The following is a 21,499-nucleotide window of genomic DNA, read 5'->3' on the forward strand; positions in this document are numbered from 1 at the left end:
GACCATGGCACATTTTTAGGCAAATTGAATTGTCTTTAGGAAAAAGTACACACGAAAGCTGAGAATCTGGCCATTTTCTTAACACTGTCTTCATGCTCCATTTGGAAGAGTGCAGAAGCTAGAAAATCAGACTGACCTGCCACTTCAAAAAACACTTCAAAATTAGATTTTAAGGTTGCCCCTACAAAAATCACTGAATATTAGCAATTTTAAATATTTTAAATGATTCGTCCATACATACAAGAGCTCTGGTGGTACATTGCCTAAGGCTAACCAGAAGGCTGGCGGTTCAGACCCACTAGCCACTCCTCAAAGGAAGATTGGGCAATCTACTTCCATAGTGATACTGCCTTGGAAACCCAGGGAGGGGTCGCTATGAGGTGGATCCTACTCTACGGCAGTGAGGTTTTTTTTGTTTGTTTTGTTTGTTACCCATACATATAAATCCCTGAGTAGTACAGACTGTTAGCACTCAACTATGTTTTGTTGTTTGTTGTTGTTGTTATGTATTGTCTAGTCATCTCCGACTCATAACGACCTTATGTACAATAGAATGAAACACCGCCCGGTCCTGTGCCAGCCTCACAATCCCTACCCTACTATACCTGAGCCCATCATTGCAGCCACTGTGTCAATCCATCTCGTTGGATGCCTTCCCCTTTTTTGTTGACCCTCCACTTTACCAAGCATGATATCTTTCTCTAAGGAATGGTTCCTTCTAACAACATGACCAAAGTAGGTGAGATGAAGTCTGGCCATTTTTGCTTCCAAGGAGTTGTACTTCTTCAAGGATAGATTTGTTCTTTTTGCAGTCTGTGATACTGTCAGCATTCTTCACCAGCACCACAACTCAAAATCAAAAGCATCAACTCTTCTTCGGTCTTCTTTATTCATTGTCCAGCTCTCACATGCATATGAGGGGATTGAAAATACTATGGCCTGGGTTAGGCACATCTTAGTCTTCAAGGAGATATCTTTGCTCTTCAGAACTTGGAAGAAGTCTTTTGCAACAGATTTGCCCAGTGCGATACGTCTTTTGATGTCTTGACTTCTGCTTCCATTGGCATTGATTGTAGAACCAAGTATGTGAAGTCTTTGACAGCTTCAATCTTTTCTCCATCTATCATGATGATGCTTATAGGTCCAGTTGTGAGGATTTTTGTTTCTTTATATTATAGAGGTGTAATCCATACTACAGACTATAGTCTTTAATCTGCATTAGTAAGTGCTCCAAGTCATTTTCACTTTTCAGCAAGCAAAGTTGTCTGCGTTTCTCAGGTTGTTAATGATTCTTCCTCAAATCAATGTGCCACATTCTTGTTCATATAGTCTAGCTTCTCGGATTATTTGCTCAGCATACAGATTGAATAAGTGTGGTGAAAGCATACAGCTCCCTTCCTGATTTTGAACCATGCAATATCCCCTTGTTCTGTTTGAACAACAGCCTTTTTGGTCTAGGTACAGGTTCCTCAATGAGCACAATCAAGGATTCAGAAATTGCCATTTTTCTCAATGCTATCCATAATTTGTAATGAGCCACACAATTGAATGACTTTGCATAGTCAACAAAACACAAGTAAACTTACATCTTTCTGGTATTCTTTGCTTTGAGCCAAGATCCATCTGACATTAGCTATAATATTCCTCGCTCCACGTCATCTTGTGAATCCAGTTTGCATTTCTGGAGGTTCTCTGTCAATACACTGCTGCAACTGTTTTTGAATTATCTTCAGTAAGATTTTACTTGTGTGTGATATTGATGATATTGTTAGATAATTTCCACATACTGTGGCATCACCTTTCTTTGGAATGGCTACAAATACATCTCTTCCAGTCAGTTGGCCAGGTAGCTATCTTCCAAATTTCTTGGCATAGCCAAGTGAGTGCCTCCAGCACAACATCCATTTCTTGAAACATCTCAATGGGTATTCCGTTAGTTCCTGGAGCCTTGTTTTTCATCAATTCCTTCAGTGCAGCTTCAACTTCTTCCTTCAGTATCATTGGTTCTTGATCACATGCCACCTCCTGAAATGGATGAACGTTGACCAATTCTTTTTGGTTCAATGACTCTGTGTACTCCTTCTGTCTTCTTTTGATGTTTCCTGCATCATTCAACATATATTTCAATATTGCAACTCGAGGCTTAAATTTTTTCCTCAGTTCTTTCAGCTTGAGAAATTCTGAGTGTGTTCTTCCCTTTTGGTTTTCTAACTCCAGCTGTTTGCACATATCATTATAATAATTGACTTTTGTCTTCTTGAGTTGCTCTTTGAAATCTTCTGTTGAGTTCATTTATCCTGTCGATTCTTCCATTTGCTTTAGCTACTCTCCATTTAAGGGCAAGTTTCAGAGTCTTTTCTGACATCCATTTTGGTCTTTTCTTCATTTCCTGTCTTTTTAATGACCTTTTGCTTTCTTCATGGATAATGTTCTTGATGTCATTCCACAGTTCCTCTTGTTTTTGGTCATTGGTGTTCATTGTGTCAGATCTGTTCTTTAGATGGTGTCTAAATTCAGGAGGGATATATTCAGGGTCATAGTTTGGCTCTCATAGACGACTCTTAATTATTTTCAGCTTCATCTTGAACTTGCATGAGCATTTCATGGTCTGTTCCAGAGTCAGCTCTTGGCCTTATTTTGGTTGAAGTTATTGAGCTTTTCCATTAACTCTTGCCACAAATATGGTCAATCTGGTTCCTGTGTATTCCATCTGGCGAAGTCCACATGTATAGCTATCATTTGTGTTGTTGAAAAAAGGTATCTGCAATGAATAAGTTGTTGGTCTTGCAAAATTCTATTATGTGATCTCCAGCATCATTTCTATCACCAAGGCCATATTTTCCAGCTTCTGGTGATTCTTCTTTGTTTCCAACTTCTGCATTTCATTCACGAGTGATAATTAACGCATCTTGATCACATGTTCAGTCAATTTCAGACTGCAGAAGTTGGTAAAAAATCTTTAATTTCCTCATCTTTGGCTTTGGTGATTGGTGCATAAATTTGAATAATAGTAATATTAACTGATCTTCCTTGTAGGCGTATGGACATTATTCTATCACTGACAGCATCGTACTTCAGGATAGATCTTGAAACATTCTTTGTGATGATGAATGCCACGCCATTCCTCTTCAATTTTTCATTCCCAGCATAGTAGATCATATGGTTGTCTGATTCAGAATGGCCAAAACCGATCCATTTCAACTCAGTGATGCCTAGGATATCTATCTTTATGCGTTCCTTTTCATTTCTGACAACTTCCAATTTTCCTAGATTCATACTTCATGCATTCCAAATGTTCTGATTATTAATGGACGTTTGTAGCTGTTTCTTCTCATTTTGAGTGCCTTCTGACCTGAGGGGCTCATTTTTTAGCACTATATAAAGTAATGTTTCAAGGCTGTTCATAAAGTTTTTCAGTAGTATATCACTGCTATTCATAAGGTTTTCACTGGCCAGTTCTTTGAGAAGTGGATGGCCTCTTTCTTCTTCCGAGTCTGTCTTATTCAGGAAGCTTTGCTGAAACCTGTCCACTATCGGTAATCTCTTAGCATTTGAAACATGGGTGACATAACCTCCAGCCTCATAGTTAATGCACCAGTTACCACAGGACAACAAACTGACAGAGAGAAGTTCATCTTCCTTAGCTGTTCCAAACTGCTCCACTCCCACTTTCTGGCCTGCCCTCCCTGTTCTGGCCCTCCAGAGCCAGCTGCCACTGCCTCCCTACCTGTTCTGGTCATCCAAAAGCCAGTTGCCTCCGCTTCCCAGCTTGCTTTATCTGTTCTGGCCCTCCAAAGCCAGCTGTCACTACTTCCTGGCCTGTAGTACTTGTTCAACTCTATAGTAATTTATTGTCCCTAGATTTTTGTCTGTGTTATATCATCCTCCTAGTAATCCTCAGAATTAAACAGGAAAGGTTTCATTACCCGTTACTACATTATAGAGATGCGACTTGCCCAAGGCCACACAGTATTAGAGCCAGGAATTGATGTCATATTTCCTGGTCCATTTTCTTACAGAAAATGTAGTGTTCTTTCTGCCATATTAAGCTGCATTGCATAATTATTATTATTTTTTTTAAAGAAAAAAGATAAAGGATCAAAGAGGACTATAAGTAGAGAAGTGGCTTTTTGGCCAGCTGTTTGAAAACTTTAGGGCTTCCAGATCATGGAACATTCCAGATCATGGAACATCCTTGTTCTGAAATAGGGTATCACTAGGCTGGAAGGTATCAAAAGAAGATGCAAAGAGTACAGAGTCACTGTCCCAAAAAGAATTGGTTGACATTCAGCTATTTCAAGAGGTAGCATATGATCAAGAACCAATGGTACTAAAAGAAAGACGTCTAAGCTGCACTGGAGGAATTGGTCCAAACAAGGCTCCACGAGTTGACAGAATACCATCTGAGATGTTTCAACAAATTATTTCAATGCAGGAAGCACTCATTTGTTTATGACAGGAAATTTTGAAGATGGCTACCTGGTCAACTGCCTGAAAGAGATCCATATTTATGCCGATTCTAAAGGAAGATGAACCAGCAGAATGCAGAAATTATCATACACTATCATTAATATCACATGCAAGTAAAATTTTGCTAAAGGTAATTGAAAAATGGCTTCAGCAGTACAGGGAACTTCCAGAAAATCAAGCCAGATTTAGAAGAAGATGTGGAATGAGTGGTATCATTGCTGATCTTGGGTGAAAGCAAAAAAATGTTTACCTGTGTTTTTGTTGACTATACAAAGGTATTTATGTAGATCATAACAAATTGTGGATAACATTAGGAAGATTTGGAGTTCTAGAACACTTATTTGTGCTCAGGCAGAACCTATACATAGAGTGAGAGACACTCATTCAAAAGAATAAGGGGATACTTAAAATCAGGGAAGGTATAAGGTTGTATTCTTTCACCGTACTTATTCATTTTGTATGGCGCTGTGGTGGCTTAGTGCCTAAGGCACTTAACTGCTAACCAGAAGGCTGGTGGTTCAAACCCACCAGCCACTCTTCGGAAGGAAGATTGGGCAATCTACTTCTGTAGAGATGCTACCTCGGAAACCCAAGGAGGGGTCGCTATGAGTCAAATGGACTCGAGGTGGTGAGTTTTCTTTCTTTCTTTTTTTTTTTTTTAATTCAGTCTGTGTGCTGAGCAAATAATCTGAGAAGCTGTACTATATGAAGAATGCAATCTCAGGACTGGAGGGAGATGCATTAACAACCTGTGATATACAAATAACACAACCTTCCTTGCTGAAAGTGAAGAAGACTTGAAGCACTTATTAATGAAGATCAAAGACTACAGCCTTCAATGGATTACACTTCAACATAAAGAAAACAAAAATTCTTACAACCGGACCAGTAACCAATAATATCATGATAATGGAGAAAAGATTGAAGTTGTCAGGGATTTCATTTTACTTGGATCACATCAAGGCCCATGGAAGCAGGATCAAGAAATCAAATGATGTATTGCATTGTGCAGATGTACTGCAAAAGAAATCTTCATAGTTTTTAAGAGCAAAGATGTTACTTTGAAGACTAAAATGGACTTGATCTAAGCTATAGTATTTTTAGTAGCCTCATATGTATGCATATGAGAGCTAGACAGTGGATAAGGAAGACCACAGAATTGATGCATTTGAATTGTGGTATTGGCGAAGAATATTGAATATCACTTGGACTGCCAGAAGAGCAAATAAATCTGTTTTGGAAAAAGTACAGGTGGAATGCTCCTTAGTAGCAAGAATGGCCACACTTCATTTCTTGTACTTTGGTCATGTTGCCAGGGGGGACCAACCCCTGGAGAAGGATATCATGTTGGGTAAAGTAAAGGATCAATGAAAAAGGGGAAGACCCTCAGTGAGATGTATTGGTACAGTTGCTGTGACTATGGGCTCAAGTGTGGCAGTGATTGTGTGGCTGATACAGAACCGGGCAGTATTTTATTCTGTTGTGTCGCTGTGAATCATAACCAACTTGATAGCACCTAACAACAAGAAGAACAAGGATGGTTAACAGGTTGAAAAATTAGTCAGCAGTCCTATTTTTCCTTAGATCATATACAAAAATAAATAGAAAAGTTAAAAAGCTAAATATAATATGACCTATTCTTTCTATGTAAATTTGAGACTGTCCTCTTCTTTAAGATACAGATAAATCCTTCATTAAAAATCCTTTTAAAAGTATAGTTCATATTAGGGTATTCGGACAGATCAAGTAATGGGAATGTCTTCTTTCCTAACAGCACTCAAATCCAGGGCATGCTGGACCCTTTCCTGTTGTATCAGTGCACAACACCACCATCAACCCAACCAGCCCTACTATAGCTACTATGGCGAACGCAAACCGAGGTCCCACCAGCCCATCTGTTACAGCAATAGAGCTTATCCCCTCAGTTACCAATCCAGAAAATCTTCCATCACTGCCAGATATTCCACCCATACAGGTTTGTATGTTTGTATGGTTTGTTTGAGGTGCTTAAAACTTCATGTGAATTAGGAAGCTAGAAATACCTATTTCATTTAAAAAAAATCAGGAGCGACACTTTAAAGTTTATATAGAGTAGAGTGTACATATTTGAATTTCAGTAAGTTAATTTTGCTAATACCAGCATTCCTCAATATTTGAAAATGATAAGAAACTAAATGTATGATCAGCACATTATTAGACTATCTAGGCAAAGTTCAATAATGAATAAATGTCAGCTTTGCTAACAGGCCAGTTTCTCCCTTCTTATCACTTGCCAAAGGCAAACCTGGTGTTGGATGAAGCACTTTTGAAGTGAGTTTGGAGCAAGAGAAGAGACCTAGGATCAGAATATATCTTTTTTCTTTTTTGTCCACAAGGGATAGTCAACCCCTCATGCAAGTAGATCAGCATGGGAAGGAAATAAGTTGGAAGGTTTAGATATCAGGGGGGGTCTACTGAGAGGAGAAATAGTAGTGAGAAGGAGTAGATGATATTCATTAAGGACCTCGAAGACCTCCTGTCCCTTTCACCTGAGACATTTCCCTGATGAAAAAATATCTCTCAGTGCCTCCTGAAATTTCACCAATTAATTTGGATTAATAGACATTTTATTTTTAAGTGTAAATATAACCTGAGAGAGTTATACTTCATGAGCTATGTCAAGGTTCACTGTAGGAGGAAAGAGCAGTGAAACTGCTGGGCCAGTAGGACCCTTGACAACTCTGTGGTTGTACTTTAATATTTTTATGTATTTAATAGTTTTATGAAAGAGTCTATTTGAAAGGATGAACTCCTTATGTGATTGTATCTCTGATACTAGATGAGACTTTTTTTAGCTATGTGGGACTGGACTATATAATATGGAAATTTTTGGACTATATGAAAAAATATTTCTGAGTTAGTTTGTAATTTACAGTGTACTTTCACTGGTAGTATATCTGTTTCATGCTTGAAATCACCTCATGCCACATGCATTATTATCCTCATATTATGGATAACCTGCAAAGAGGCCAGTGACTTCCCAAAATCACACAGTAAATGAAAATTTGGAATTCAGAGCCCACATTTCTGATTATGTCTAGTTCTTTTTCTATTATCCATAGTGATAACAGGTTAAGCACTTGGCTACTAACTAAAAGGTTGTTGGTTCAAACCCATCAGCCACTCCTCTGCAGAAAGATGTGCCAATCTGCTTCCATAAAGAGTAAACAGCCTTGAAAACCTTGTTGTTGTTGTTGTTGTTATGTGCCTTCAAGTCAGACCTGACTCATAGCGACCCCTCCCTGGGTTTCTGAGGCAGTATCACTACAGAAGTAGATTGCCCCATCTTCCTTCCGAGGAGTGGCTGGTTGGTTTGAACCACCAGCCTTCTGGTTAGCAGTCAAGTGCCTTAGCCACTATGCTACCAGAGCTCCCTTGGAAACCTTGGGGGGCGGGGCAATTCTGCTCTGTCCTATGGAATCAATTTAATTAGCCATTAAACAACCCATGGGAACATGTGGTGTAGTAAATTACACGATACGACTTTTCTAGCCATAGTTTTTTAACTCCTACTTTGCTGTTAGCAACTGAGTACCTGATTGTTAAAGTTATCCACCTGGGATATTTCTGTGGCCGCAGCATGAAGTAATCATCTGGGAAGTTTGCTCTCTCTCAGGTGTGTAGAACTCTGATGTTGAGATTGGTTGGTTTTGGCCACTCTGCCAGGCTCAGAAGGAGCCCTGCTAGAGGCAGAAGGAGTCTCTCTCACTCCCAGCTGAGAGAGAAGTACTTGCTGAGAGAGATGCACTGCTGCTGAGAGAGAGATGGCTGGCTGAGAGAGACTGAGTGTGTTCCTGAACTTGAATTGTAGCCTGTTGCTTCCCTAATAAACCCCATAATCTGTGAGTTCTATGTGGCCCCTGCAGCGAATTATCAAACCCAACAGAGAGGTGGTGGGTGTGTGGGAGGAATGATTGGTGTCAAAGTTAGTAAGAGAGCTGGAGGGTGGCAGCATGTCTGGTCTCATAAGAACAGGCCTTGGGCTGCTGATAATGATTCCGTCTTCCTCTTGTGTGGTTAGAGGAGGTCAGAAGATGGTGCCTCCATGTCCCTCTAGCAGGGCACCTGGGTACTTGAATCTACCCAGTGGGCCTTTTCCCCCTCTTCCCCACTTCCCTGAGAAAGACCTGACAATCTGCTCCTATAAAGATTATAGCCTAGACAACTCTATGGACAGTTACACTCTCACATGATGTTGCTATGAATTGAAGTCAAACAGTGGCTAATAACGATGACCATCTTTTTATGTGCTTGTTGGCCATTTGAATATCCTCTTAAGTGAAATATCTGTTCAAGTCCTTTGTCCATTTTCTCATTGGGTTGTTTGTTTTTCTGTTTTTGTAATATTATACATTTTGTATATTAGACCTTTGTTGAATATATGGTTCCTGCACATTTTCTTCCAGCATGTAGCTTTTGTTTTCATTTTGTGTGATAAAATGCTTGCCTGAACAAAAGTAACTTTTATAAGGTCCCATTTACTTAATCTTTTGCTCCTTTTGTTTTTCTTGCCATATCTGATAGCTCATTGCTAAAAGCTAGGTCCCACAGCTTCACCCCTACATTCTCTTTTAAGGATTTTATGTTAGTTTTCACATTGAGGTCCTTCATCCATTTTGTATTAGTTTTTGTATATGGTATGAGGCTTGGATTTGATTTATCTTCTACATGTAGAAATTTGTTTTTCTCCGTACGACTTACTGAAGATACTCTTCCCAATGAATGGATTTCATTGATTATTTTTATTTCCTGTGTAAGTTATCTGTGTAAATCTTTTGCTCACTTTTTTATTGGAACTGTCTTATGCCTTTTAATTCACAGAAATTATTTACATAACCACCCACCATCCACTGCCATTGAGTTGATTCCAACTCTTAGTGGCCCTATAAGACAGAGTAGAACAGTTCCATAGGGTTTCCAAGTCTATAAATATTTATGGAAGCATTCATCTTTCTCCCATGGAACAGTTGGTGGGTTTGAACCACTGACCTTTTTGTCAGCAGCCGAGTGCTTAACCACTGCACTATTAGGGCTCCTTATTTACATAAAACATCATGTATTACATGCAGTTATTCTGAGACTCAGATTCCATTTTGTTTCTTCACCATCCCCTTTTGGTAAACTAAGGCCAGTTGGCCTACAGACTCTTTATATATGGACCTCAAGCTAAGGATTTTTTTTAAAACATGTTTAAAGGAATTAAGAAAAGAGAATATGTGAGTGGACCAGGAGCTGTGGTGGCATAGTGCCTAAGGCAGTTGACTACTAACCAGAAGGCTGGTGGTTCAAACCCACCAGGCACTCTCAGAAGGAAGATTGGGCAATCTACTTCCATAGAGATACTGCCTCAGAAACTGAAGGAAGTGTTGCTATGAGTCGGATCTGACTCAGTGGCAGTGAGGGCTTTTTTTTTTTTTTCTGGTGAGTGGACTGTATGTGGCCCAGAAAGCCTAAATATTTACTATCTGGCTCTTTAGAAAAGAAGTATGCAGACCCCTGCCCTAGTGCATTGTCCTGATCTGAATGGTAGTTATCTCTGACTTCCAGCTCAGTGGAGTAGAGTGGAAGTCCTTGACAGATTTCTTTTAACCAAGTGATTTGAAAATTGTACAGATCAGTTTTATTCACCTTCTGTTGGCAATACCTTAGTCACACAGCCACAGCTAGTGTAAAGGAGGTTAGGAAATATAATGTGTAGCTGAGTACCTGTGTGTCCAGAGGTAGGGACGAATACATCTGGGGAAACAACTAGTAGTGTAAGCCGCCTGTATTAAGGGACTTTGATGAACTGGTATATCACTAGGAACAATGCTTGACACAGGAGATGCTCAAAAAAATACTGGTTTAATCAATAAATGAATTTAACTTTGTTCATCGTACTCTTGCCCATGTTTAGTGAAAACTGGAAATGAAAGCTTCAGCTAGCATTTCACTGTTGGAAGTTCTAATGGAGCCAGGAAGCCCTTTTTATATACTATCTGTTTACTTCTTCCTAACCTGGTCTGTTCTTTCAGCCTTGGGGATGTCTGTTTGGCTAGAGATATAAATTGTAGATGGAGAGTATAAAAGCAGTGTGGATAGAGGTCCGTAACATGGGATTTTCATGCCTATATTGAACCATATGTAACAACCCGCCTCCCTGTTCTATTTTAGGTGGGATGCAGCCCCACTTAATGGAGGTGACTCACATTAGCTCTCTTCTCTTCACAAACCCTCTAGTTGACTTCAGTTACAGCTAAGGAGTCACCTGCAGTTAAAGCTTATGAGTGAGTCCATGGCCAACAGAGTAGAGGCATAGCTACTAAGATCCTTTGTCTTTGCAGCAGGTCCACAGCATCCACTTGTGTGGAAAACACGAAGACAGCCCTTCATGTCTCTTTCCTTGGGGTGTTTTAAGGGCTTTGATGAGAAAATTGGTATATTTACTTTTTAGGAGTATCTTCCCTTGCCTGTGATTTGTTTTGAGCTGTTTTACTCAGATCATTTTTTTGTCAAGTCACTTCTACTTTGAGTTTTCTCCAATATTTCTGCTTTGATGTCCTTTTTTCCTGTTTTATAATTATGAAAATCAGTGGAATTTTGAGAGGAAGAGAGAGTAAGAAGTAAATGCATGTTTTCAGTTTTTGTCTAGAACCAGAAGTAGATTTGAATGAAAAAATAATGGCTCTAGAGGGAGAGAAAGTTGAAAAGGGGTAAGTGTGGATACAGGGAACTCAGTAAGCAAAATATTAGCAATTATGTAGCAAGGACAATTCTCTCATATAGAATAGTGTAAAATATAAGATAATTTTCATATTTAAATACTAACTGTTCTTAACAAATATTTTCTCATTTAATCATCACAGTTCTGCGATGCAGGCAGGATGTTTTAAAGTTTAGGAAAACTGGTTATTCAAATTGGATATCAGCCCAAAAGTCATAGTGCCAAGTTCTCTGACTTTATCTTACTGCCTCTAAATCAGAAAAAGCCTCACCCCTCCTCTTGCTTGCCCCTTTTATTTGAGTGTTAAAGGGGCCTTTTATATTACAGTAAGGGCTTTTCTCTGCTTATAAGAACTTAACTAAAGTTTTAAAGCGAGTTAATTTACATGATCAGATTTCTGTTTAGGTGAATGACTCTGGTAGACTGTGTACATTGAAATAGAGGGAAAGAGACTGGAGGCAAGATACTGATAAATGGGTGCTGCAGCAGTTTTGGGGAAAGACAAAAGTGTCATGATATGTTGGAGCAATTTTTAGGGTAGAGCATAAAAGATTTAGTGGATCATTGATTTTTTTTTTTTTTTTTGAGCAGCTGGGTATTAATGGTTGAATAAAATTAATTAAAATTTATATAAACATTATATTCTGTGGGTCCTTGAGCGCCTAAGAAAACAACATTTAAGTTGAATTTGATATTGTATAATCTTAGCTCATTAATAAATTATGAATATAAATGGTGACACATATGAAATTGCTTTAATCAGAATAAATTTATTTTTGCTTTTTTTTCAGTTGGAAGATGCTGGTTCAAGTAGTTTAGATAATCTACTAAGCAGATATATCTCAGGCAGCCACTTACCCCTACAACCTACAAGCACCATGAATCCCTCCCCAGGACCCTCTGCCCTGTCTCCTGGATCATCAGGTAAAGCAAACTACCTCATTTTTTTAGGAGCTCTGGTGGCGTAGTAGTACCTCATTTTTTTTAACACCTAAAAAATATGTATCTTTTAGTATCAGATAATAGTTTTTCCAATTGCTCTAATTATTTTGGTTTAAGTACTGTTGGCAGTCTTCAGCTACTTAGAAGTTGTATTAAAAATATATATCTGTAATCTACACTGTTCAGAAATATAAAGTACTCCTCCCATCTCACCCCCACCAGCCTATTTTCACCCTCTTTACTGGATTTGTGTATACATATACTCCCCTTGTCGTATTTTTTACAACACAGCTGGTTAGTTTATTCCACCTGACTTTAAAACACTTTGTAAAGTAACGCTTTTAAAAACACTGTTTAAAAACAAAAGAATAATACAAAACCTTATATTTACTGGTAGCTATTGAAATTTGACTAATCATGTCCATTAGATATAGTTTCTTTCCAAAATCCAAGTTGTCTTGTTAACCCTATTGCCAGGTGATTCAGTTGGAACTCTTATGATTGGATGATTGAAGCAGTTCCAGACAGATTGGTAATTCAGAAATAGTTATGGAATATATTTTGCTGATGTAGGTTAAATGATATTTCTCATTGAAACAGATCACCTGATAATTTCTAAAGGAAGAATAATTTCAATTTAAATGTAGGTTTTGGGTGAGATGCATCATTAATGTATTTTTAAGCCATGGAAGTTTTGAGCTTTAATGGAATTATTCTAGGACTCCTAAAGGAAAGAATAATTAGTGGAAATCTAAGTATGATAAAGGAGCTTTGGTGGTGGTGTGGTTAAAGCCTATGGCTGCTAACCAGAAGGTCAGCAGTTGGAACCCACCAACTTCTTTGTGGGAGAAAGATGGGACAGTTGGCTTCTGTAAAGATCTGCGCAGCAGTGGAAACCCTATGGAGCACTTCTGCTCTTCCTGTAGGGTTATTGTGAGTTGGAATTGACTTGATGGCAGTGGGTTAAGTATGATATTTTAACCATATGACAGCAGAGGAGGGCTTTCTCTTTATCTGACAATTTTCACTGATTGGATAGTGTTGCTCTGAGCAGGATTCTGAAGTAGAGTTTGGCCTTAGCTGAGAGCAAACTGGTTGATGTCTGCCAATGGTTATACATGCCATCCTGACTTAAGGAGTAGATCTCATTACGAAGAATTGCTGATTGAGTTATAATGATTAAATTTTGTAATGAGGTAGAATTCCGATTATTATACATATTGATATTTATTTTTATTTATTCAGGTTTATCTAATTCTCACACACCTGTGAGACCCCCAAGTACCTCCAGTACTGGCAGTCGAGGCAGGTGAGTATTACATTGATAATTGATTGATTACTAATACTTTTTTATTTTTATTATGGAAAAGGTGAAATATTATAATGAACCCACCATATAATTAACCACCTGGTTTCAGCAATTACCACGTTATGGCCAATATTATTCCTTCTATGTGTCTACCCATATACTTCTGCTCTGGAATATTTTGAAGCAAATTTCAGATTATTTTGTTACTTTATTTATTACTACTTAAGAGTATTATCATTTAAAGGTAAGGATTTAAAAAATACATAACCACAGAACCGTTATCACACGTAAGGAAATTAACTTTAATATCAGTAAAGATTCAGTTACTCTTTTTTTATTTAACAAAGTGTTTTGTTTGAAATAGATTTAGGTAAGCTGTATACATTGCCTTCAGCTGATATATTTACATCAGATCTTTTCCCTTTCAGTTGATGTGTTAAAGAAAAGTAATAGTTTGTCCTATAGAATTTTCCCCATGTCCCTATCTTATCACTTAAATATATTGTCTCCTGTATTTTCTGTACATTGACATTTATATAAAGAGGTTTGATCAGACTTGGGGTTGATTTTGGGAAAGACAAAGCAAGAATACTTCATTATGATAGTGTGTGTTTCTGATTGTCTTTATGTGATAGACACAATTGATGATCATTGACTAGACCTTTATTTTGTCAGTGGTTGAAAAATGATACTTTCATTAGTATGTCATTTCTTCTTTATTAATGATTCATTTAGAGTACTTTAAAGAGTTCATTCCTATCATTTACTGTTTGGCTAGAATGCAAAACGCAAGCACTGCCATGGAGTCGGATCTGACTCGTAGCGACCCCTCCTTGGGTTTCCGAGGCGATATCACTACAAAACTAGATTGCCCATCCTTTCTTCCGAGGAGTGGTTGGTGAGTTTGAACCGCCAGCCTTCTGGTTAGCAGTCAAATGCCTTAGGCACTATGCCACCAGCAAGGCAATATAAATACTTGATTTTTTGTTTTTCCTTTTTATTTACCTGTTTTCATGATAATATCTTGGTTCCCAGTATCTTCCAAGGGTGACAAATGAGTTTTATTATTTTTGTTATCCGCATGAATTCAGATATTTAAATACTTTATCTTGTTTAATCCATTACAGATGTTATTTTTGTTGATACCTAAATTGTTTCAGCTTTGACCTTTTACAAGTTTTTCAAATTGGCCCCATAGTCTATTTTATGGAAAAATTAATTTCAAAAATAATTGTGTTGAGTATTCTTAATCCTTCTGATAAAATCCCAGTAGTCTTTGAAAGCTTCTTTGTTTTCTAGTATGAAAAAGTATTCCAGGTTTGTCTATGTATCTCCTGCCTCAAACCTGGAATAATCCATGTCTCCTTGAAATCCTGGTCATGTTAGCAAGGTGTAGTGGTGGTTAGAGCAGGGCTTCAAACCAGTTCTTCCTGGTTCACTCTTGGTCAACAAAGTGAAACTGGAAGGACCCAAATTTGTAAAATATGGGTATATCAGAATGGAAAATATTACATATCGATGACTGGCTAGAAACATAATCTTGTCCTTAGAAAACAAGGGCAGGCTGTGTGTTGCATAGCACCCAAATCTCTCTACCAGCAAGGTTGGAAAAAGCAGTGCCTGGCTCAAAGATGGCAGCTGACTATGCCACTTTGAATTTGTATCACTCTCCATGGTCCTAGTCACAATCCAGTCTCCTACATCAGGTTCTCAAAAGGGCTTGCTATGCCTCTTCTTAGTGTCCCATTCCGGGACTTCAGCCTGTTACATTTTCCCGTTCTGATACAGTCACTTTTTACAAATTCGTGTCTGTTCCAATTTTGCTGCATTGGCTATGAATGGACAGGTTTAAAGCCCTGGTTTGGACATAATCATTTTGCAGTAGGGTCACTCATTGCTGCTGAATTAGTCATTGTTTCTAGGCCTTTTTAGTGGACAGAACCAAGAAAGAGGGGCATTTGTGTGTAATTTAAGATAAAATGTTGACTGTATTTTACTCTTTAATTTGAATAATTAAGCATGATGCAAGAGAGATTTTATTTAAAAACATGATTTTGTGTGTGTGTGTGTGTGTGTGTATGTAGCTACATATTGAATACTGGTCCTGCTAAATACTTGCTTGCCTTTATAATCATATTTCAAGTAAATAATCGGTATATTTAGAACAGCAGTACAGATTGAGTGAAAAAAGTTGTTCATTCCAGTAGCGGTACAGTCTTAACAGTTATTCACTTCTTTTGACAGCAGTTTTACTTTGTGCTCTAGAGAGAACTGATTAGTCATGTACCTTTCCTGTTATCCTGTCATTATCTGACTTGGTCTGGGTACGCTAGAGGAACAAAACCAGTATTATTGTTGTTGTTTTGTGACGTCGAGTCAGACCTGACTCACAGCGACTCTTCCTTGGGTTTCTGAGGTGATATCACTGTGGAAGTAAGATTGCTCAACCTTCCTTCCTTCTGTGAGGAGTGGCTGGTGGGTTTGAACCACCAGCCTTCTGTTTAGCAGTCAAGTGCCTTAGGCACTATGCTACGAGAGCTCCTAAAACCAGTATAGCATGCAAAAATATGTATATTGGAAAATTTACTCCAAGGAAATGGCTCACACAGTTGTGGGGGCTAGCAAGTCCCAAATCTTTGGGTCAGGCACAGTCTAAAGACCTCTGGTGGTTCACGTGTTTGTAGGGCCCGACAGTCCCCACATCTGCAGACCAGATAGCAAGCAGGCTGGAGGACTCTGCTGGCTCATGAGGATACGAGAGTTGGTGAATCCAAAATCTGCCTATCTGGAGGCCAGCCAGAGACTTCGGCAGGCTTATGTTTCAGGAGTAGGAAGTTAGGTGACAAGAAGTATTCAGAGTTAAAAATGAGTGTAAGATCTGCTAGAACATTGTTTACATACTGGAAGCAGGCTATACCAACAAGGAGATTCCCCTTCAGCTGATTGGCTGCTTATATCACATACAAAATGGAAGATGATTACATAGTATCTGCGAAACCACTGAGAATCACAGCCTAGCCAAGCATTAACCATCACATTACCTAAGGATGTTCGGTTATTTGCTACTCCTCTTCTCCTTTCCCCGATCTCCTGCCCCTAAAAGTCAAAATAATCTTCTCTGAAAAGGTTTCATTAACCGCTATTATGGATGTTTGTTCTCAGATGTTTGTGGGTAAAGAAAAGTTGAGAACTAGTTTTGTAAAGAGAAGCAGTCTATTCTGCTGGCCTGGGAGAATGACTGTTTAGTTACTAGACTCCTTACATGATTTACTGTAAATGCCTTAGGTCATAACATGTATTTTTAAAATCTTTTGAAATTTTGATACATAGTTTAAAGAGTATGAAGCTAAGCTTATACTATATTTTTTTCTACTGTATCATGAATTGTCCTCATCTTCTGCAAGGTTAATAAATTGTCTATTGTCTTCATCTTAATGAACATTGCTTTTTATATAATTATTTTTATATATGCCATCTATTCAAACATACGTGGTATTTATTTATTGTTTATTAGCTGTGGGTCATCAGGGAGAACTGCTGAGAAGACAAGTCTTGGTTTCAAATCTGATCAAGTGAAGGTCAAGCAAGAACCTGGGACTGAGGATGAGATATGTAGCTTCTCAGGAGCTGTGAAACAAGAAAAGACGGAGGATGGCAGGAGGAGTGCCTGCATGGTAAGTTCTCATGTGAGTCTGGTAGGGATTTAGGGAGATCACTTAAGTGATTCTTCCATCTCTGAGTCTGTTAGATTAAATAGTGGTTCTGGGGACATTTATTTATTTTTAAACTTCCATGCCTGGCACAAACTACCTACTGTCCCTTTTTCTACCTCACCCTTTTTTTTTTTTTTTTTGCCTTAGACACAGTCCTAATTAATAAGAAATAAAAGACTTAATTGTATTAATCACTCATTGGCAATTATTGTTGAATTTGTAACAGTGAATATTTTTGCCATGATGCTAAATTTGGTTCTTTTTTTTGTTGTGAATTGATTAGTCATCTTAATAGTTAGAGTAAATCTCAGGCAAAGAAGATCCTTGGCTATCCTGGACCTATGAGTTCAGGATCAGGGTTGTAAACATGAAAGAAGAAGTTTAATGATCAAAGAGTTTTGTGATGGGGAAGATTGACTTTTGGTTTATGAATTATTAACCATTATAGAGTTCCTCAATTGGAACATTTATTAATTTTTATAATTTAAAATAAAGTCGTTGTTTGAAATTCCATCTTGTTTTTTTCCTTCCTGCTCAGGGTGTGCTCATTTTCCACATGGTTGGCACTTGGGATTTCAACTCATTATATTAATATATTCAGCTCAGTATATATAGATACAGAGAGCTGGAGACATCAGAGTTTCCTTGTTCTTCCAACAGTGTTATCTCTCTACCCAGAACTTGATTTAGAATGTACTCCCATAAAAACTGGGTGTAAAAAGGTGGTGAAAGATTTATTTTCATGATCTTCCTACGTTATTGGCATGTTAGTGATTAAAAGAATATATTCAAAGGCTTCTCAAACATTATGCAGCAGATTCTGTGTGAAAAATAATATGACATAGGCAACTCTCTGTAGGAAAAGTGTTACTATATGCTACTTCCCAGTCCATATGCGTAAAGATTTAATTAATGTCCTTATTATCTAAGGGAACCAATATTACAGAGACTGGACCTTTAAAATCATATGTTATCATGTCTAAATAATTTTAGAGTTACTTTCATTCCTTTAAGAGCTCTGTGGTACAGTGGCTGAGGCATTCTCCTGCTAACCGAAAGTTCAGTGGTTTCAACCCACCAGCCACTCCACAGGAGAAAGATGAGGCATCCTGTTTCTGTAAAGATTTACAGCCTTGGAAATTCCTGTGGGGCAGTTCTACTCTGTCCTATAGGGTTGCTGTGAGTTGGAATCAACTTAGTGGCAGTGGGTTTGGTTTTACTCCTTTATGTCACTAATAATATGATTTACAAATTAATTTTAAAAAGTTATATCAGTATATTTGTATACATATTGATATAACTTTTAAGTACACATACATGTATGTACACATACTGCATACAGTAAGGATTAAATGATTCTTCAAGAATGTGTCATTGTTTTATTTTAGTTGAGCAGTCCCGAGAGTAGCTTGACACCACCTCTCTCAACCAACCTGCATCTAGAGAGTGAGTTGGATGCGTTAGCAAGCTTGGAAAACCATGTGAAAACTGAACCTACGGATATGAGTGAAAGCTGCAAACAGTCAGGGCTCAGCAGTCTTGTTAATGGAAAATCCCCAGTTCGAAGCCTTATGCACAGGTCAGCAAGGATTGGAGGAGATGGCAACAGCAAAGATGATGACCCAAATGAAGACTGGTGTGCTGTCTGCCAAAATGGAGGGGATCTCTTGTGCTGTGAAAAATGTCCAAAGGTCTTTCATCTAACTTGCCATGTTCCAACACTTCTTAGCTTTCCAAGGTAACAGTGAATTCACTAATCAATTATTTCTATTTTGGGGTTTACTTTTATAAGCTTAAAAATATAGCAGAAAGTTATTCAGGACAGATGGTGGTCTTCTTAACCAATGCATACTATTCATACAAAACAAGAGGTCTGTTATTCCTTTGGCAATATCTTCAGAAAAATGACAGCTAGGTAATAAAATTTTTAAGATCTGAGTGCCATGTTAATGATAAAGAATAGACTTTATCTCCTGGTGTTCAATTTATACTCAATGTAAGGTATAATTGAAATAAAACTTTTAAATTATGAGGGACAAGGGAACTCTGGAATGTTGGCGAACATTAGTTCATTTACTTCTAAAGCTGACTTTTCAAATTTATAACCATTAATCTTAATATAGGGTCTGTGATAATGGTGTGGTTTATGAATACCACTTAGCACAAATTAACTTCTGTAAAGTTGAAAATCTCTCAAAATGCTATTAAAAGACAAAAACAAAACAACCAAGTACTTTTTAAGAATAACTTCAATGTCTTGGAAATTGATGATGGTTTTTTTTTCCCCTGTCCTTTAAGGAATAGTTTGCTCTGGACCACTAAAAAGAGTTAATTGGTAGTGATGGTCTGTATACAGATTGCTCAGGGCTTTTCTAAAATAAGCTAGTGGGACTATCTCTCAGGTATTAACTTTGGAATGAACAGTTACTGAATTCCTTATTTAAATGAGAAAAACTTGGAGTAAAACTTATTAAGAGATTTGGGGAAAATATGAACGTTGTTCTCCAGCTATTTTGACCTGATGACAGCTGAAGGAGGTTTCAAGCATTAAAATACTGATTGGTGGAAAGCACCGAGGATAAGCTGATACCACCAGCTACTAAAGTGGAGGAAGTATACTGGGCTGGTATTCTGGTTGTAATTCTGTATTGAACTAACTTAAAGAGCTTGGATGAGTCACTGTTTTTCAGGGATTAGTTTCTTCCTCTAAAAGGGGTAGGGTTTGGATTAGAAGACCTCTGGATTACTTCCAGTTAACATTTTGCATTTTATGTTCATATACTGTCATCTCAGATTGATCTTGGTGAATATTAAACAGTGGAGTTACATTTCTTTCTTTTAAACACCATCCTACCCTCTCCCCACTCCCCCATTTTTTTTTTTTTTTTAAGTGAAAGTAGACGGGTTCTTGAGGGAAAATGAAGCTTCTTTCTGCCTGTAGATTAAAAAAAAAAATTTCCTCTCAGCTGCCTGAGAACCAATGATTTTAATTAAACAATGCTACTCTTTTTGAAAGATTCAACCTTTTGCATTAGAAAACTGGTAGATATAAACAGTGCTAGAATGTTTTCATGAAGAATTATATTTAATTTTAGACTAAAACTTAAGAGATACAGGCTTTTAGCAGGGATAGAACAAGGACCTTCTTTTTCTTTTCTCTTTTAGAAAATGAAAGGTTGACATTTTAATTTTGAAATAGAGACACTTCATACTTTCCTTTGGGTAGTGACATATGCTGGAATGTCAGGATTTCAGCACTGAATGCTTTATCTTAAACGCAGAATGTTTTGGAGAGAACTATAAACTGTTGACACAGATCGATTAGTTAGTATCATCCTTAGACTTATTATTATACATACATATTTTTAGTTATGTTACTTACATAAAAATATTTTATATATTTTTTGGGAGTGATGGTCTGAGAGAGAACCAATATGAATGAGTGAATTTGAAGCACTCCTCAGAAGGAAGGTTGGGCAATCCTACTTCCGTAGTGATACTGCCTTGGAAACCCAAGGAAGGGTCGCTATGAGTCGGGGCCGACTCGATGGCAAATAACAACAACAACAACAGTTTAGTAGAAATCCTGATGCAAACAAATTATAGAGACTTAAGAGTTAAAAAATGAACAGTGCATGTACTTTCAGGGGTGTGTGTGTGTGTATTGTTTAGGCTTTTGACTGGTCATGAGAAAAAAGAATTTATGTTTAATACATGCCAAGAGTACAAGATACCTGAAGAACTCACATCCTATATATATTATATATAATCATATATCATATATGTTTATAATATGTCACCATATATTATGTATCATCTGTATTTAATTTCGATTTTTAATTGGGTCCATGTGATGTTAGTTTTGGGGTCACAGAGAATTGGTCTTATGCCACAAGGACCGAATATCAGCTTTGTGCCAGGAAGAGACCCCCTTTTATTGCCAGAGGCACCATTTTTATAATGCTTTCTAGGAGATAACTCATTTGAAGGATGACTGAAAAATATGGGGGGGTTCTTACTACTCAGCTTCACCTTGTGAGGTTTTACAAGAATAGAACCTTCTTTTTCCCAAAAACTGGAACCTAAGAAAACAACTGGAGGCTCAACTCCAGGGAGCAAGGTTCCTCTAAAGCAGGTTTTGTTATAATTATATGGACTAACTGCCTATTTCCATGTTTAGTGGGGACTGGATATGCACATTTTGCAGAGATATTGGGAAACCAGAAGTTGAATATGATTGTGATAATTTACAACATAGTAAGAAGGGGAAGACTGCACAGGGGTTAAGCCCCGTGGACCAAAGGGTAAGTGTTCATTAAGTTG

General features: G+C 37.7%; 1 protein-coding gene across 1 annotated transcript in view; it reads left to right on the top strand.

The window, feature by feature from the left end:
- Positions 1-21,499, top strand: part of TRIM33 (tripartite motif containing 33) — a 179,926-nt gene that overhangs the window by 151,404 nt on the left and 7,023 nt on the right. Inside the window, exons 11-16 of the mRNA XM_007948924.2 lie at positions 6,245-6,445; positions 12,004-12,136; positions 13,400-13,463; positions 16,978-17,137; positions 18,565-18,914; positions 21,357-21,480. Coding sequence (XP_007947115.1) covers positions 6,245-6,445; positions 12,004-12,136; positions 13,400-13,463; positions 16,978-17,137; positions 18,565-18,914; positions 21,357-21,480 — 1,032 coding nt within the window. The remainder of the gene's footprint in view (positions 1-6,244; positions 6,446-12,003; positions 12,137-13,399; positions 13,464-16,977; positions 17,138-18,564; positions 18,915-21,356; positions 21,481-21,499) is intronic.

The sequence above is a fragment of the Orycteropus afer genome, unplaced genomic scaffold (genome assembly GCF_000298275.1).
Source record: "Orycteropus afer afer isolate SDZICR_OR568_19922 unplaced genomic scaffold, OryAfe1.0 scaffold00010, whole genome shotgun sequence".
NCBI lineage: Eukaryota > Metazoa > Chordata > Mammalia > Tubulidentata > Orycteropodidae > Orycteropus > Orycteropus afer.